Source organism: Balaenoptera physalus, assembly GCF_965194825.1.
Source record: "Balaenoptera physalus genome assembly, chromosome: 15".
In the NCBI taxonomy this organism is placed as follows: Eukaryota; Metazoa; Chordata; class Mammalia; order Artiodactyla; family Balaenopteridae; genus Balaenoptera; species Balaenoptera physalus.
This window is the reverse complement of record NC_138894.1, coordinates 94,522,464-94,538,073: the sequence shown is the minus strand read 5'-3', so window position 1 is coordinate 94,538,073 and position 15,610 is coordinate 94,522,464. Positions and strand designations below refer to the sequence as shown.

General features: G+C 47.6%; 1 protein-coding gene across 1 annotated transcript; it reads left to right on the top strand.

Moving 5' to 3' along the window:
* The first annotated feature begins 364 nt into the window (after positions 1-364).
* SOX11 (SRY-box transcription factor 11) lies at positions 365-3,320 on the top strand. Its single transcript, XM_082427599.1, has one exon. It carries the CDS (start codon positions 479-481, stop codon positions 1,844-1,846), a length of 1,368 nt encoding a protein of 455 aa, XP_082283725.1. The 5' UTR covers positions 365-478; the 3' UTR covers positions 1,847-3,320.
* The last annotated feature ends 12,290 nt before the right edge of the window (positions 3,321-15,610 follow it).

Genomic DNA, 15,610 nt, shown 5'->3' with positions numbered 1-15,610 from the left:
GCCGCGGAGTTAATAAAGGCAGATGGGCGGAGCCGGCCCCCAGCCATTGGCTGGCCCGGGGAGTGATGTCACCCATATGACACCCTGATAACTAGTTGGGAGAGAGCCCTCAACTTTTTGCAGAAGGAGCGCGCGCGCCTGGGAGTGCTCGGGGTCCGGCGCTCGCGGCGGGAGCCACGAGCCGGAGAAAGGGGTCCCGGGCTGCTTCGACCGCCGCCGCCGCCGCCGCCGCCGCCGCCGCCGCCGCCTCTCCCGTCGCGGCCGCAGCTCCCCGCGAGCGGGCGGCCGTCGCCGCCGAAGCCGCCGCAGCCGCTGTGTGCAGCCTGGAAGGGGGGGCGGGGGGGAGGGGGGGAGCCGCGGACGCGGGGTGCCGAGGACTTTGCAACTTGCCCGGGAAGGTGGAGGGGCGAGAGGGGGAGGGGGAGCTCCGCACGAGACCGAGCGGCCCGGGTTGGAGCGCCCAGCCCCGCAGCGGATCATGGTGCAGCAGGCCGAGAGCTTGGAAGCGGAGAGCAACCTGCCCCGGGAGGCGCTGGACACGGAGGAGGGCGAATTCATGGCTTGCAGCCCGGTGGCCCTGGACGAGAGCGACCCGGACTGGTGCAAGACGGCGTCGGGCCACATCAAGAGGCCGATGAACGCGTTCATGGTGTGGTCCAAGATAGAGCGCAGGAAGATCATGGAGCAGTCTCCGGACATGCATAACGCCGAGATCTCCAAGAGGCTGGGAAAGCGGTGGAAAATGCTGAAGGACAGCGAGAAGATCCCGTTCATCCGGGAGGCGGAGCGGCTGCGGCTCAAGCACATGGCCGACTACCCCGACTACAAGTACCGGCCCCGGAAAAAGCCCAAAATGGACCCCTCGGCCAAGCCCAGCGCCAGCCAGAGCCCCGAGAAGAGCGCGGCGGGCGGCGGCGGCGGCGCGGGCGGCGGCGCGGGCGGCGCCAAGACCTCCAAGGGCTCGAGCAAGAAATGCGGCAAGCTCAAGGCCCCCACGGCCCCCGCGGCCGGCGGCGCCAAGGCCGGCGCGGGCAAGGCGGCCCAGCCCGGGGACTACGGCGGCGCGGGCGACGACTACGTGCTCGGCAGCCTGCGCGGGAGCGGCGCGAGCGGCGGCGGCGGCGGCGCGGGCAAGACGGTCAAGTGCGTGTTCCTGGACGAAGACGACGAGGACGACGAGGACGACGACGAGCTGCAGCTGCGGATCAAGCAGGAGGCGGACGAGGAGGACGAGGAGCCGCCGCACCCGCAACTCCTGCAGCCGCCCGGGCAGCAGCCGCCGCAGCTGCTGAGACGCTACAACGTCGCCAAAGTGCCCGCCAGCCCCACGCTGAGCAGCGCGGCCGAGTCCCCCGAGGGTGCGAGCCTCTACGACGAGGTGCGGTCCGGCGCGACCGCGGGCGCCGGGGGCGGCAGCCGCCTCTACTACAGCTTCAAGAACATCACCAAGCAGCACCCGCCGCCGCTGGCGCAGCCCGCGCTGTCGCCCGCGTCCTCGCGCTCCGTCTCCACCTCCTCCTCCTCCTCCTCGTCGTCGTCCTCGTCCAGCAGCAGCAGCGGCAGCAGCAGCAGCAGCAGCGGCGGCGAGGACGCCGACGACCTGATGTTCGACCTGAGCTTGAATTTCTCCCAAAGCGCGCACAGCGCCAGCGAGCAGCAGCTGGGGGGCGGCGCGGCGGCCGGGAACCTGTCCCTGTCTCTGGTGGATAAGGATTTGGATTCGTTCAGCGAGGGCAGCCTGGGCTCCCACTTCGAGTTCCCCGATTACTGCACTCCCGAGCTGAGCGAGATGATCGCGGGGGACTGGCTGGAGGCGAACTTCTCCGACCTGGTGTTCACGTATTGAGAGGGGCGCCCCGCTTCTCGCTCTTTCTCTCGGCGGGTGCAGAGCAGGGCTCCTTGGGAGGAAGTCGTGGTGGTCGTGAGGAGGAGGAGGCGGAGGAGAGGTGGTGGTGTCGATGGTGGTGGCGGTAGGGTGGAGGGGAGAGAAGAAGATGCTGATATTGATATGATGTCGTGACACAAAGAAATTGGAAAAGATGATGAAAATTTTGGTGGAGTTAAAGTGAAATGAGTAGTTTTGAAACCTTTTTCCTGTCCTTTTTTTTGTCCCCCCTCCCTTCCTTGATCGTGTCTCAAGGTAGTTGCATACCTAGTCTGGAGTTGTGATTTTTTTCCCCCTCAAATGTGTTTTTGTAATTACTATTTCTTTTTTTTCCCTGAAATTCGCGATTGCAACAAAGGCGGAGGGGCGGGGCGGGGGAGGGGAGGGAGGACCCGCTCCGGAAGGCGCTGTGTGAAGCTGGTCGGGCTTTGAAGTCTGGAAGACGCCTGCGGAGGACCCTTTGGCAGCGCGACTGTTAACGCTAGGGAGTTGGTTGGAGATTTTTTTTTTTTTTTTTTTCCTTAAGAGATCTTAAAGAACTGGTGATTTTTTTTTTAAACAAACACAAAAACAAAAAGGGACCATGGCAAATTTTTTATTTTATTTTATTTTTTTGGAGGGAGAAAACTGATGTCTTCTATGCATCCGATTCTTAACAAAACTGCAGGGAGCTTGAAAAAATGCAGACTGTACAAACGCTTACAAAAAAAAAAAAAGAAAAAAAAAACTGTGAACTGACTTAAGATCAGAGTTTACTTTTCAGATCAAATTGTTTATGGTTTTACAAATGTGATTTCTACTTGCCAACTTTTTTTTTGTAACTTGTTCCCTATACCTCCTTGATTGAATACCAGACAGCCTAGACCTCAGTACAAAAGGTATTGAAACATTTTTGATACATAACAGACCTCAGTCTTTTTTAAAAATTAATATATTTTCAGGCGTATTTTTGTACAGTGAAAAGGGAACATTCTTGCTGTGTTTTTTCAGTAAGACTTTCAGGCACTTCTTCCCTTTTGATTTCTTTTTTTCCTCTGTTTTTTTTAGCATGCAAGTATGTTGGTACGTTACGTCCTGGTTTAAAAAGGATTAAAATTTTAAAATAATCCTTGCATCTAAAGGCCTTGTGGTTTAAAAAAAAGCAAACTTTTTTTTGTACAGCTATAGTAGAGATTTGTTCAATATTTGTAGGTAAAGATTTATTGAAAATGGTGATATAGACCTCAGAGCTGTTATCTTAGTTTAAAGATTGTATATGTACTGTACTATAGTAGGACTTTATGTATCTCATACGCTGTGATATGTGGATGGGGCCCCAGATGGAAGGTTTGAAACTGGATTCTCGATTTTTAGCAAAAAGAAAAAAAGGCACATAGTTTAAAAAGTTTCTCATTTTGTGCAATATAATCTAAATAAAGTACAGACCATCTGCATATTTTGTAGCAAATGGTGGCAAAGCAGACTCAATGCACTGTCGACATCATTGCCTGTTTTTTTTTTTTTTTTTTTTTCTTTTTTTGGTGCTGGAAGTCTGTATCTTGACAATTTTAATAAATCAGCTGGAACTGATAGAAACTCGCATCGCCCATAGTCTCTATGGAAGTCATCCTGGCCGTTCTGTAGTCGCAGCGCAGAGACAAGGCCGGTGTGTGCTCAGGTGGGAGGTGGCAGAAGAGGATCCCACACTCGGGGGCTTAGGCTGAAAGTGCTCAATGGGCAGGCCGATTTCTTTTTTCTCTTCTTCGGTGGCCGGTTAAGAAAATCCGGGGACGCTTTCTCTCCGCCTGCCCTTTCCTCCCCACCCCCCATTTCCTTTCTCACCTCCTCCTCCTCCCCGACTGCCGCCCTCCTCTCCCTACCCATCCGGGCCGCGGGCGGGCGGCGCGGGGAGGCGCGGGGAGCGGGCCGGGCGGGGCGGGCTGGGCGAGGACCGCGGTGCCAGCGCGCGGTCAGCGTCCTGCGCCCGCGGGGGTCTGCGTTCTCTGCGAGGGGCCGCGTCGGCGCTGCGCGTCGCGGTGACAGCCGCCCGTGGGTGGCCAGCGCTGAGAACGCTTGCATCCCCGCCGCTCTCCCTCCTTAGAGGGTGGGGACAGCCGTTTCCAGTTTTGAATTTTTTTTTTTTTTTTTGACGCTGCATCTCCGCCTGTGCGCAGAGGTAGACGCTGGTGGGAGGCGCCGCTACACTTCTTGACCTCGAGCGGTGAGCGGCGCAGGGGAGGTGGTCGCTGTCCGTCTCTTTCCGGCGCCCCCTTGTCGGTGGGAGCTCGGGGCGCGGCGGGTCCAAGGCTAGGGAAGGAGGGCGCGGAGGGTTGGCCCAGGGCGGCGGAGGAACGTGGCACGGCCGCTCTGCGACCGGAGCCGCGGCCGCTGGGGTGTCTGTGCGCGCAGAGCCGCCGCAATGGGCCGGGTTGAGGGGGGGGGGGGCGAGGGCGCCTGCGTGGCGGCCGGGGACACAGGGGACAGAGCCCGGGTCCCGGGCGCCTGGCTCTCCCCGCCCGGCCGCCGCGTGCGCCTCGGCGCACCGCGCCCTGGGGCCTGGAGGCACGCGGGGAGAGCCGCCCCGGTGCCCCGAAGCCGCCGGCTGGGGAGGGGAGCTGCCGGGCTGCGGGGCGGGAGCGAGAAAGCCAACCCGGGCCCCCGGCTGCCTCGTTGCGCGCCGGCTTGAAGGCCGCCCTGGAAGGTGCCTGGGGCGGGGGGCGCCTCGGGGAAGGTGGTTCGGCTTCTTCGTTGTTCTCCTCCTGCAGCTGCCGCCTTGGGGACCGTTTGCCTGGCCGGTCCACCCGCTTCTCCCCCCACTCTCGTTTCCCCAGACCCGGCCTGTATCTCCGAGCCCTCGCGACGGGCCCCGGCTGGCGGGCGCGGCCCGGCACGCGCGCCCCTGGCTCCGGTTCCCTTTCCGTGCCTTCCGCCCCTCTTGCCCTGTGGGCCGCGCCGAGGGAGGCAGGGAGGCTGCGGGGGAGGCCGCGCAGGGCCCCGAGAGCCAGCCCTCCAGCTCTGCCTCTCCGAGCGCAGGCGCTTGCCGTGGCTAATTGAAAAAAACTCGGTGCAAAATCATCACGACTCTCTTCGTAACCTACTGAATTGATTTACCAAGGTTTGGTCTCCATTTCTGCCGAGGTTTGGCGAGACCAAAGGGAAGCGGCCACACACCACCGCAAGCTGTTAGGCCGGAGGGGCCCCGGCGCCCTTCGGGCCTCGCTCCCCCTCTCCCCTGCCTCTTTGGCCCCTGCTGTCCCAGCTCGGCCTCCCGCAGCCTCGCTCCTCTTCGCCGCGAGCCTCCACCCCAGACCCCACCCCTGCGATGCAAAGCCAGCAGGCTTTGGCAGTAGACGGACAGATTTTTTTTTCTGTGGCTGTTTTCCTTTCTAGGAACCATCAGATTTCAGTAGAACACCGTTTGGGAGGAGAAAGTGCTGAGGGTATTAACAAGGATCTCAATATTAGAACTGGATTTCTGGAATTGTTTACCTTTTTTCTTTTTTTTCCCCCCAAATGATAGACTGATGTAGTCGTTGGTGGGACATTCATTTTAGCCACGAATAATTGAACCAGCGGTTTACAATTGACACTTCTCTGTGCTGGGGATTTTACGTGGCGACCCTCTGCTGCAGTTCTAAAACTTGTTGAAAACACCAACCCGTTTATAAGACTGAGTCTATGTACTTTGAAAATCTGAAAACGTTGCATGTATTTTATGTTTCAATCATAGATGAATCGGACATTTTCTGTGGTGAGGTAGAAACTTTAGTAACATGTAATGATTTGGCTTCAGAATGGAAACACGTAGTCTGGATGAAAATTTTTAAAAAGCTATGTAGCCTAAGTTCTTGATAGTAAAAGAAGAGAAAAACAGATGATCGGCGATCTAAAATTAAAAACCTGTTAGAACTCAGGACAGGCGCTTGAATGCGCTTTTAACAATATTTAAGGCTGTTTTGATGAATGCATTGTGAAAGTCATTCTTAATGAATTCTTTATTGAATGTCTGAAACATAATATAATACACAAGGTATATTCTTGCCACTGGATAGTCTTCAATAAAAGTTTAATTGCATTTTTTTGGTCTCTTAAGTAAGTCTTATTTTGAACTAAGCATTGACAGAATATTTTTAAATAGTAACACGGGGCGGGGGCGGGGAGGCGCTGAGTGCACTGCAGCCTAGCCAGTGGGTACCCTGCTGTTTCTAAGTAGTTCCCAGACTTACGATGGCATTTTGCTAAGATTTCCATCTTTAAGAACTTGAACCAGCATTCTCTTATTAATTCTTTAAACTGTGGAAATAATCTTACAGTCCTTACACTCTGATATGCATCCCTTTTATTAAAAAAATATAATGCTAATGAAGGCAGTGTATTTAAACTGTGCTTTGCAAATGTTATGTATGTTATGAATGACTACAGTCACAGGGCAAATTATTTGTAGAAAGAATATCCCTTAGCTGGAAAAAAAGTCATTAAAACCATCTTGGGCAGAGATGTTTCTTTTTAATGTTAATGGAGGGGAAGTGATTTAAATATGCATGCCTATAGCAGTCAGGATGATTTAGTTGGTTTTTGTTGTTTGTTTGTTTGTTTTGAGAAAGAGAAAGACTCAAAAAGCAAGACTTGTTTTTCCCATCTCTGGAAGTTGAAACCAGAATCACTTGATATTGGTATAGTTCGAGAAACTTACATTTGTTTTTCTCTTCAGAATTTAAATGACTTGCCCAAAGAATCTGAGAAATAAAGCGAATAAGTTGCTCTCTTTAAAAGTAGTCATTCAATATGAATATATTATATCAGTCTTAACTTTTTTATTCTCTGATATGATTAATAATATGTATATTCTTACTTCTGCTTCTAATGGGCGTATGTATCCTTGTGAACACTTTGGAGAGGTTTTCTTGGACTCTCCCGTTTATAGAATCTTTATACTCTTTTACTGTGTGGTCCCCTGCTTTTAACAGATTTCTGAGGCCAATATATTTGTGCTTTTTTCTTATGTAGGATGACCAGCAAAAATAGTTTACTGAGTTGTCGATTTTATCAGTAGACAAGAAACTTTCTTTATTACAGCTTCAGGGAAGATTTTTCAGGATATTTCTCAGTTATTGTAAGGGCCAAATTTTATAAAATTTCCATTAGGAATGTCAGTTTCAAATACCCTTTGTATAGCCTAGGCCTGTGAGGATACCAGGACTGAGCCTTATATGTCCAACACGGGAATTCACAAGCTCCCAAAGTAACGTCTCCATGTAATGACTCTTACACATGCTTTTCAGAGATCTGGCTTATTTTAATCATTAGTTCTTTCTCACTGTTCATTTATTGGATTTATTCTACCATATCCCCTTTTATTTGATGATCTGGCAAATACTGCTCTTTGATAACAAACAACTCGTCCCCCCCCCCTTTCTGTGGAGCCCACATTTTCAATCACAATAAAGATTAAACACAATTTATTAAACTCAGCTCTCTTCCATTTTACTTTGCTACTGGCTTTTTTCTTGAATCCTAACATAGGTTCTTTTTTTTTTTTTTTTTCACTGTAGTTATTTTTTTAACACTACCTATATCAATTAGCTGCCTGATTAGTTTTCTCTCTTCCATGTGGATGCAGTGAGTTTTTAAGAGAATTTCACAAACAAGTAGTTTTTTAGTGAACTTAAACAGAATTTTAAAGGAGACCTATTTTTATACTCAATAAAAGCACAAAAGTGCAGAAAGTATACAATGGCTTACAAAGGGAAACATAAGTTCATAGTGTTCCATGTATAAAAGTAATAATTTTATTGGGTAGAGATACTCTGAAAAGATTCAATACCTCTGCCAGTGCACAGATAGGACTGTTTTACATGACTTGGGAACTTCTGTTGCAAACGGATCACTTCTCTGTAGAGAAAACGAACCACTAAGAGCAATATGGTCGAGCCGAGATGTGTTTTGACATGAGCAATGGATGAATTGAGACAACCGGATGGGCAGACATGGAGGCTTCCTTCTCAGTGTTTGATCAAACTTCTTTTACGTAGTCACATAGACGTGGATTTTCTCTGCTGTGAAAATGACACAATAAAGCAATATGATGAAAAGTTTGAAAAAGTGTAAAAAAAGAAAAATGTACTCTAGGGTCCTTGAAGTGATTTTGACGCTTACCTTATTTTATTAGACCTATTACATTCCCTCTTTAAAAAAAGACAAAAAGAACAACTGGAAATACTGATAATATACGACATAAAGAATTTTGATCAAATATATATTGACAAAGGGCACTCTAACACATTTTTCTTCATCCAGTTTCTGTTCAGAAACAATGCCCTTGAATCACGTCGGGCGAAACATTTTACGCCATTACCCTTCATTTCCCGTTTTGTCTATTTTTACTCTTGTACATAATGTGGTGGGTTTAAGAGTCCTTGGCATTTGTTCCGTGACACCTTTTTCTGAATGGACTGTTTAGGAGGGAGGCCTGCTTTTCCGGTTTGGGACTCGTAGTGGTGATGGCACTCCACGGTGCTTCCTGAAGGCCACCAGGACAGAGCCACCTGATGTTTCCAGCATGACACTGTCCCAAGTCTGTATTTTCAGAGCCACTCCAGGTTTGGGAGCAGGAAAGGTGAAAAGCCCTTTTTGTTTAGAAGTCTGAGTGGTTTGTGGGGGGACCTTTTTTTAGAGTTTGCATGCCAGCTCATGCCTGAAGGCTGTGAAACAGAGGGGACCGCTCCCCGAGGCCATGCGCTGGAGGACGGCGTGTGTCTGATAGCGCTAAGGGGAAAAGAAAATGCATGGCAAAGTTTCGTCTTCTGTACCCTGTCTAGCATGCAGAGTTTCGTGTGTTAAAACAGTGTATGACATTGCTGTATCAAAGTTGTAAAATTAAGCATTATTTATTGAAAACTATGTATTTTTTTGTAAAAACCTGATCACATAGAGCATATCAGTGGCTGTGCTTGTGTTTCAATGGAACCAGCTTCTTGCCTCACCCCCTTGGTATGCAATGCTATTGCCTCAGGGTTGAAAATAGTATACCCCAATGTCTCTCTTGCAAGAGTTTTTCACAGAGGAATACATTTCTTCAAAAGACTCTAATAAAATTGTGTGATCGATCTGCACCTGTGGTTTTCATGTGACTTTTTTCCAGTTTTGCATTTTGATAACTACCGTCCAGTTCCTAAAGTGTTGCCCTCCATACTGATACTATAGACAGGTTTTGGAAAATACTGGGTGTCAGCCTGGAGAGGAATAGGCCCCCCTAGAAATGCTCTGGTTTGAGAGCTGCTGACAGTTGGAATAAGCATGGTAATAACGTCTTGAGAGTTTTAACTGAGTGAGTCAAAGCATAGACAAAGTATAGAAGGGTAAATGAACATGTATTGTCAGAAATGCTTGAAGTAGAAAATGAAGGAAAAATATCAGGGGCAGTTGCTGCTGTTGAATTCAATACCAGCAAACTCCATTTCTCTGTGTCCTTTTTTTTTTTTTTTTTTTCTATAACAATTTACAGTGTAAATGTATTTTGACATAGAAATCATTCTGTATTGAGATTCTTGATATAAAATACTTTTATGGAAGCCTGTAAGTGATCCTTGGAATTATTATCAGATTTTTAAAACGATGTGTTTACATGGTGAGTGTTTGTTTTATATTAAATTTGCTTTTGTAGAAACGTTTGTGTTGTAACAAATCTCCAAGCGCACAATTAACACAACCACCCTTAGGCTCTTAGTTGTACGAATTTTCACTACGAACCAAAGGACAAATAACAGAGCTGTCTATGGCAACACTGTCTCATCATTATATTGATATAATATAGTCGATGTTTTGGCTTCATTCATGAATATCTTAGGATGTCTTTCACTTGGGTAGAATTTTATTTTGATTTATATTTTAAAGGAAACAAAAAATAGACCCTGCGTAAATCACACCTGGCATAAAACATTCCTTGCAATTAACACTAAAGGATCCTGAATGTGTTTCAAACTCCTCATTGGGACTCGGTGTGCTGTTTGTTATACTCTTTGCCTTTCAATGATGTGGGTTTCATAAAAATAGAACATTTTTTTTTAATTCAGTGGTTAAATTTACTGAAGAGACATCTATGGCTAAAATATCACCGGTAAGAAAACATAAAATGTGAAAACTTTGACTTTGCTATTCTCCTACGAAATCTGGGAGTGAAAGGAAGAGGTGATGTACCCTACCCCACTGCTGGCTTATCTATAAAGGGCAGTAAAAAATAGTATACCTGGACAAAAGGATGGGTGATAATATTCTTGTTGGGAGATAGACTGGTTCTACCTGAAAGTAAATACTTTTATGATATGTGTAGCTGGTGACTTTGACATCACTGAATCCTGATTTTGACGTTGGGTAAAGCACATGTGACTTCATTAAAAATGGGATGCACTTTGATCTTTTGAGAATAGTGGGTGTGGAAGAAGGCCATAGCAGGAGAGCTCTCTATCACTTTCTATTTTGTCATCTGCTAGAACTGAATTGCAGAGCTACAGATTGTTTCTTCTATGATCAGACAGAAAGATGGATCTCATCATAATAATAGGTAGCACATTGAGTAGATCTGAAAAAAATTAGGAGAGATAAGATTGACCCTTTCGATTTCTCTTTCTATGAAATAATCACCAGTGTGTATTTAGCTTGAGTTTGCATACCATAGGTGCCAATCATTTGTGGCCCATTCTGCCAGGTGTAACATATTCCCCTTTTCAGCTGGACTAAATGACTGCATTCTGCCTGGTACCCCTGACTGGGGCTAATTTGGCCTAGTGGTCCCCAAACTAAAGGATAGTTCATGAGGACTTCCCTGGCAGTCCAATGGTTAGGACTCTGCCCTTCCACTGCCGAGGGCCCAGGTTTGATCCCTGGTCAGGGAACTAAGATCCCACAAGCCACATGACGGTGTGGCCCAAAAACAAACAAACAAAACCAACGAAAAAAAGGATAGCTCATGGATGACAGGCATGCTTCGAACGCGGAGTTCATTTGGTGTCTCTGAAGAGTTGAGCTGAACTAATAATCAGACTCCTTCTCCCCAGATTTGGACTTGAAAACCATACAGATTGGCCTAGTTCTCTGCAGGATTCGGGTAGGGAGGTCGTGAGGGGCTCTTAGGGCTGGAGCAGGCATTACAGGCTGAAAGGAGGTCAAAAACAAATGGAAAACCTGGGAAACAGAAATGGGAAGCAGAGAAATCATGAGGGAGAATCCTGGGACTCCTGAACGAGGGAATCCCAGTGTCCGTGGAGCGGGGAATCCCTGGTGGCTTTCTGGCCCCAGTTCAGTGGGGTTTACCACGTAAATCAGCAGCCACTGGCAGCCTACCTAATAGTTGTTGGGCCATTTTTCTTTACTAAAAAACTCACTTTGGCCTGAATCACAATATGACCAGCCAGAAAGGTAGCTTCCCTTGCAGAGAGGTGACCTGTGCCACGGTTCTGAGCAGGGAGCTGTTAGTCAGGCTTGCTCAGTGAGACCTCCAGGAAAACGCCTCAGCAGGGAAGCACATAGAGTGGACACGTGCCTCTCTGCAAATGCTCCTTCCTTGCGTTTGGGATACAGATGTGATGGCTGGAGCCACAGGTGTGAGCCTGAAGCAGAGGGGAAAGGGATTCCAGAGTCCTTGACCAGCTGCCAATCATTGCCAACCACAGCTCATGCTGGAGTGAGAGGCTGTTCCTGATTTTCTCCTAAATGTGGCCAAACCCAAACCGCACCGAACCCCCATTTCCTTGGGATTATTTGGGTAGATCTGTGTTTCTTTTAACCCAGGGAGAACAACTAAAAACAGCTTAAATAGCCAAAGAGTGAGGATAGTGTGTTAAACCTTGGAAAATAGAGTTTAGTAAAATGCATAAAAGTGAAAAAAAAAAGTTTTAAAAAATGGTAAAGAGGGAAAGACAGAAATGTCAAACATTTCCACAGTCATACAGGACATTGGATTTACCCACCAAAATTTTAGATTCATTTTTAAAAAACATTTCTATCAAAGATGTGTTTGAGAACTGCCTCACATTTGTAGAGCCTTTCAGCTTCAGGATGACACAATGTCCCTCATTTATCTTCATCTCTCAAGTGTGTGCTGACCCATTTGCCAAGATACAGCTCTTCTAGGTGCCTTGTCCCTCAGGCACAATCTTCCTCACTGTCACATTAGATTAGGGTTCACTTGACTTAGTCGATGGCATCTCAAAAAGAAAAGGTCCTCAAATACTATTCATTCCTACTTTGTCCCTCATAGGTGAATTTTTGATTTTCTAACTCATAGAATGTCAAAAGCCACAAGTTTAGAGGAGTGAACGCAGGACCTAAAGAAGCAGCGGTGAGGGAGGAGGAGAAGAAGGGGGGAGGGGGAGGGGAAGGGAGGGGGAGGGAGAGAAGGAGAAGACAGATTAATAAGGAATCTATAAAAAACAAATGGCTCAAAACTCTGGGGTCATTCTGTGTGAGGATAAACAGCTTGACTCAGGTGATTCTGCGTGTGTCACTGTTCTATCACATTACAAAAATCAGTGTTTATCATAGTGTCACTGAATCACTAAAAAATGTTTAAATTGCGTTCATTTATGACCTAGTTAATAAAGCTGGGAAGTATGAAATCTTGTCTTAAATATTTCTATACTCAACATCATTTTAAATCAGACCAGAATGTTCTAGAAGAATCACTTTTGCCTAAACCCTTTTCACTTGCTAGTGTTTTATAAATCAGAAAGTACTTTTGGCCCAAGAGCTAGCAGAAGTTAGTACAAGTAAAGGGCTTTTGCTCTGGGGGAGCACACAAGCCAGAGGCAAAATAGAACACTGCCGTGAGACCAAGAGGAGAGGCCTGGGAAGAAGAGGCTAAGAGCCTGCCTTTCAGTCCAAGTCTGTATAATCCAGAGACGTGAACAGATGACACTGGCTGCAAATACTTGTTAAGAAAGGCCTTTGGACTGCGTCTCACAGGAGCTGAGGGGCTTGGGTAGGAGGTAAGGAGAAAGCCTTTCCGAGTAAGTGTAGCCAGAAGCAAAGCAAGGTGCATGGGAGAGACCTCGGGGTGAAGGCTGCTGGGCGGGCAAGATGGCCAGTCACCTCTGCAAAGCCTGCGACGACCCGGGATGCCATGGCTGGGGACCCCAAGTTGAGGGGGAGCAGCTAGCGGAGTGGAGGTGACCTCAGAGGGCGAGGGAGCAGGAAGATGAACACGAGCGAGGGGAATAAAAGGAATTTTGTTGTGTTGGGATTAAGGGAAAGGAAAAGGAGCCAGGAAAAAAGAAATAGTGGAGTCTGTAAATCTGATTTTTCGCTTGGTTGGTGTGACTTTAATGGGAGTGGAGAGGGGGAGGTTAGGGTGTTTGAGGGAGATCAGGGACACCCTTGGGGACATTTAATATTTTAGTTGTTGGAGAAACATCTAGAGAAAGGTCCTTGACATGAAGATTTGGCCCGGGGTGAAGGGCCTGGCCGAGCGTCTGCAGCCCTTTCCCTCCTTGTTCCCATCTGGAAGGTAAGTTCCACGCGCTCACCCCCCTCAAAGGAGAACCGGGGGTGGAAGGGACTACGCGTGGCCACAGGAGCCCCCGCTGTGCCGCCTGGAGAGCCCAGTTTCCAGTCTTCCTGCTGCGCGTCCCTGGAGGGGGTACCAAAGCGTCCCGTGCTTCCCCTTCGTCTGGGTGCTACAGCTGAGCTCAAGCATACACGTGGTTGTCAGGACTAAACGGGGTCCTAGGCTCAGAGAAGGAGCTCAGTAAATCACAGGGACTGCCTCAGGCTGTCATCCTGCTAAGACAGGGACCCTTCTGCCTTGTTTGGGCCCGTGTCCCCAGACCCTGGCACTGAAGCCCGAAGGGAACTTCCTAAAATGTGGGTTGAAGGAACAACTCAGAAGTGAAAGCTGGATTGGAAAGCTCTGTGCCAGGGTTCTGGGGGGCACATGGCGGGTGGCAAACCCCTGTGAGTGAAGAAGAGTCCCCTGTGGTGAGTCAGCAGGTGTCAGAACGGAAGGCTGCTCAGCTCTAGGGAAGAAAGGAGATTGGCCACCATGGCTTTCCCTTCCCTGGTCTCCTCCTCCACGGAGAAGACGGCGTCGGGCAGTTTACTGATATTTCGGGAGAGGCCTTCTGGAGCGGTGATCTCAGCCAGAGCTTGCTGCCACGATATGCTTGAAGGATGTCGTTCCCACGTGCAATAGATGAGACCTCTTAAAAACACAGTAGAGAAGCAACTTAAATAGTGAGACTAAATCTCACTGTTACCACAGTAATTCATAATTAGCCAACTAGCAGGGCCGTGTTGGGAATGGGTGGGCACCTTGGATTGCTCTGTGCGTGACACGGGCTACAGGTTAAAAGCAGTTCTCAGCTTTGTGTTCATCAAAGAATCACATAACGAGGCAAAGAATAAGAGTTAGAAATGATTCTTTGATACATTGTATTTTCTAAATAGTTCTGTGGTCTCCAAACTCTAGTAGGCCAGCAATGATCAGTGAGAAATCCCTCGTGCGAGCTCTTGAAGGACTGCACGTGCCACTTTGCCTTGAGAAGCTGTGTTCTGGTCCTGATGCAGCGGTCTCCAAAAGCGGTTGCTTAGCATCCTTGGAATCGCTCAGCATCCTCTGAGGGATGATGGGGAAAAGTAGTCATGCTTTATTTATATTTATTTTCTAGCTTACGAAAATGAAGAGGTTATCCTTTCATAGCATTTACTGATTGGACTGACAGTGGCACATGTATATAATTTGGAAATAATACATATATTGGGGATGACTGCTCAAAAAATTTAATGGCTAGGATTGCAGGATGTGACAAGATTAGAGGCTTCTGTTCTGAAACAGAGAAGAGATGGCATGCTCTACTACTAGGGTCACTGGATAAAGAAGCAGGGAACTGGCTTCCAATTCTGTCCAGTCCCCAGTTCAGCTGTGCAGTCTTAGGTAACTTGCTTTGCTTCTCTGATTCTGTTTCGTCACACATAAACTGGTGGATGAACTAGATCATATTTGAGGTTCCCTTTGGGTCTAACAAATAATACAAACAGCCAGTATTTATTTACCCTCAGAGGGCCTGTTTGGAGGCATTGGTATAGACTCATGCTTTCAGAGCCTGCAGGTCCTATAAAGGAAGGAATAAGGAAGCCAGCTAGACACCCTGTGGCTCTTGGAAGCTAGAGAAACAAGGCCTAACTGACATTTCAAACACCCAGTGGTCCAAACTAAAGGGCCCTCAGCTCAGTGTTTTGTTCTGTTGTTTGGGGGATGGTCTGTGTCGCACTTCATAATGGGGAAGGGGAGAAGCAAATATTTTCCAGATTAGTAAATCCCCAAACTCAAGTTTTTTGTTTTTTGTTTTTTTAAATTGAAGTATAGCTGATTTACAATGTTGCATTAGTTTCAGGTGTACAGCAGAGCGATTCAGATATATATATATATGTACTTTTTTAGATTATTTTCCATTATAGGCTATTACAATGTATTGAGTATAGTCCCCACTGATATATAGTAGGTCTTTGTTGTTTATCTATTTTATATATAGTAGTGTGTATCTGTTAATCCCCAATTCCCAATTTATTCCTTCCCCCCTTTTCCTCTTTGGTAACCATAAGTTTGTTTTCTATGTCTGTGAGTCTATTTCTATTTTGTCAATAAGCTCATTTGTATCAGTTTTTTAGACTCCACATGTGATATCATATGATACTTGTCTTTCTGTGTCTCATACTAAGTTTTACTTCACTTAGTATGATAATCTCTAGGTCCAC

Bases quoted from the DNA above. Each gene is read 5' to 3' on its own strand.
- SOX11 (XM_082427599.1), top strand. From the start codon at position 479: ATGGTGCAGCAGGCCGAGAGCTTGGAAGCGGAGAGCAACCTGCCCCGG.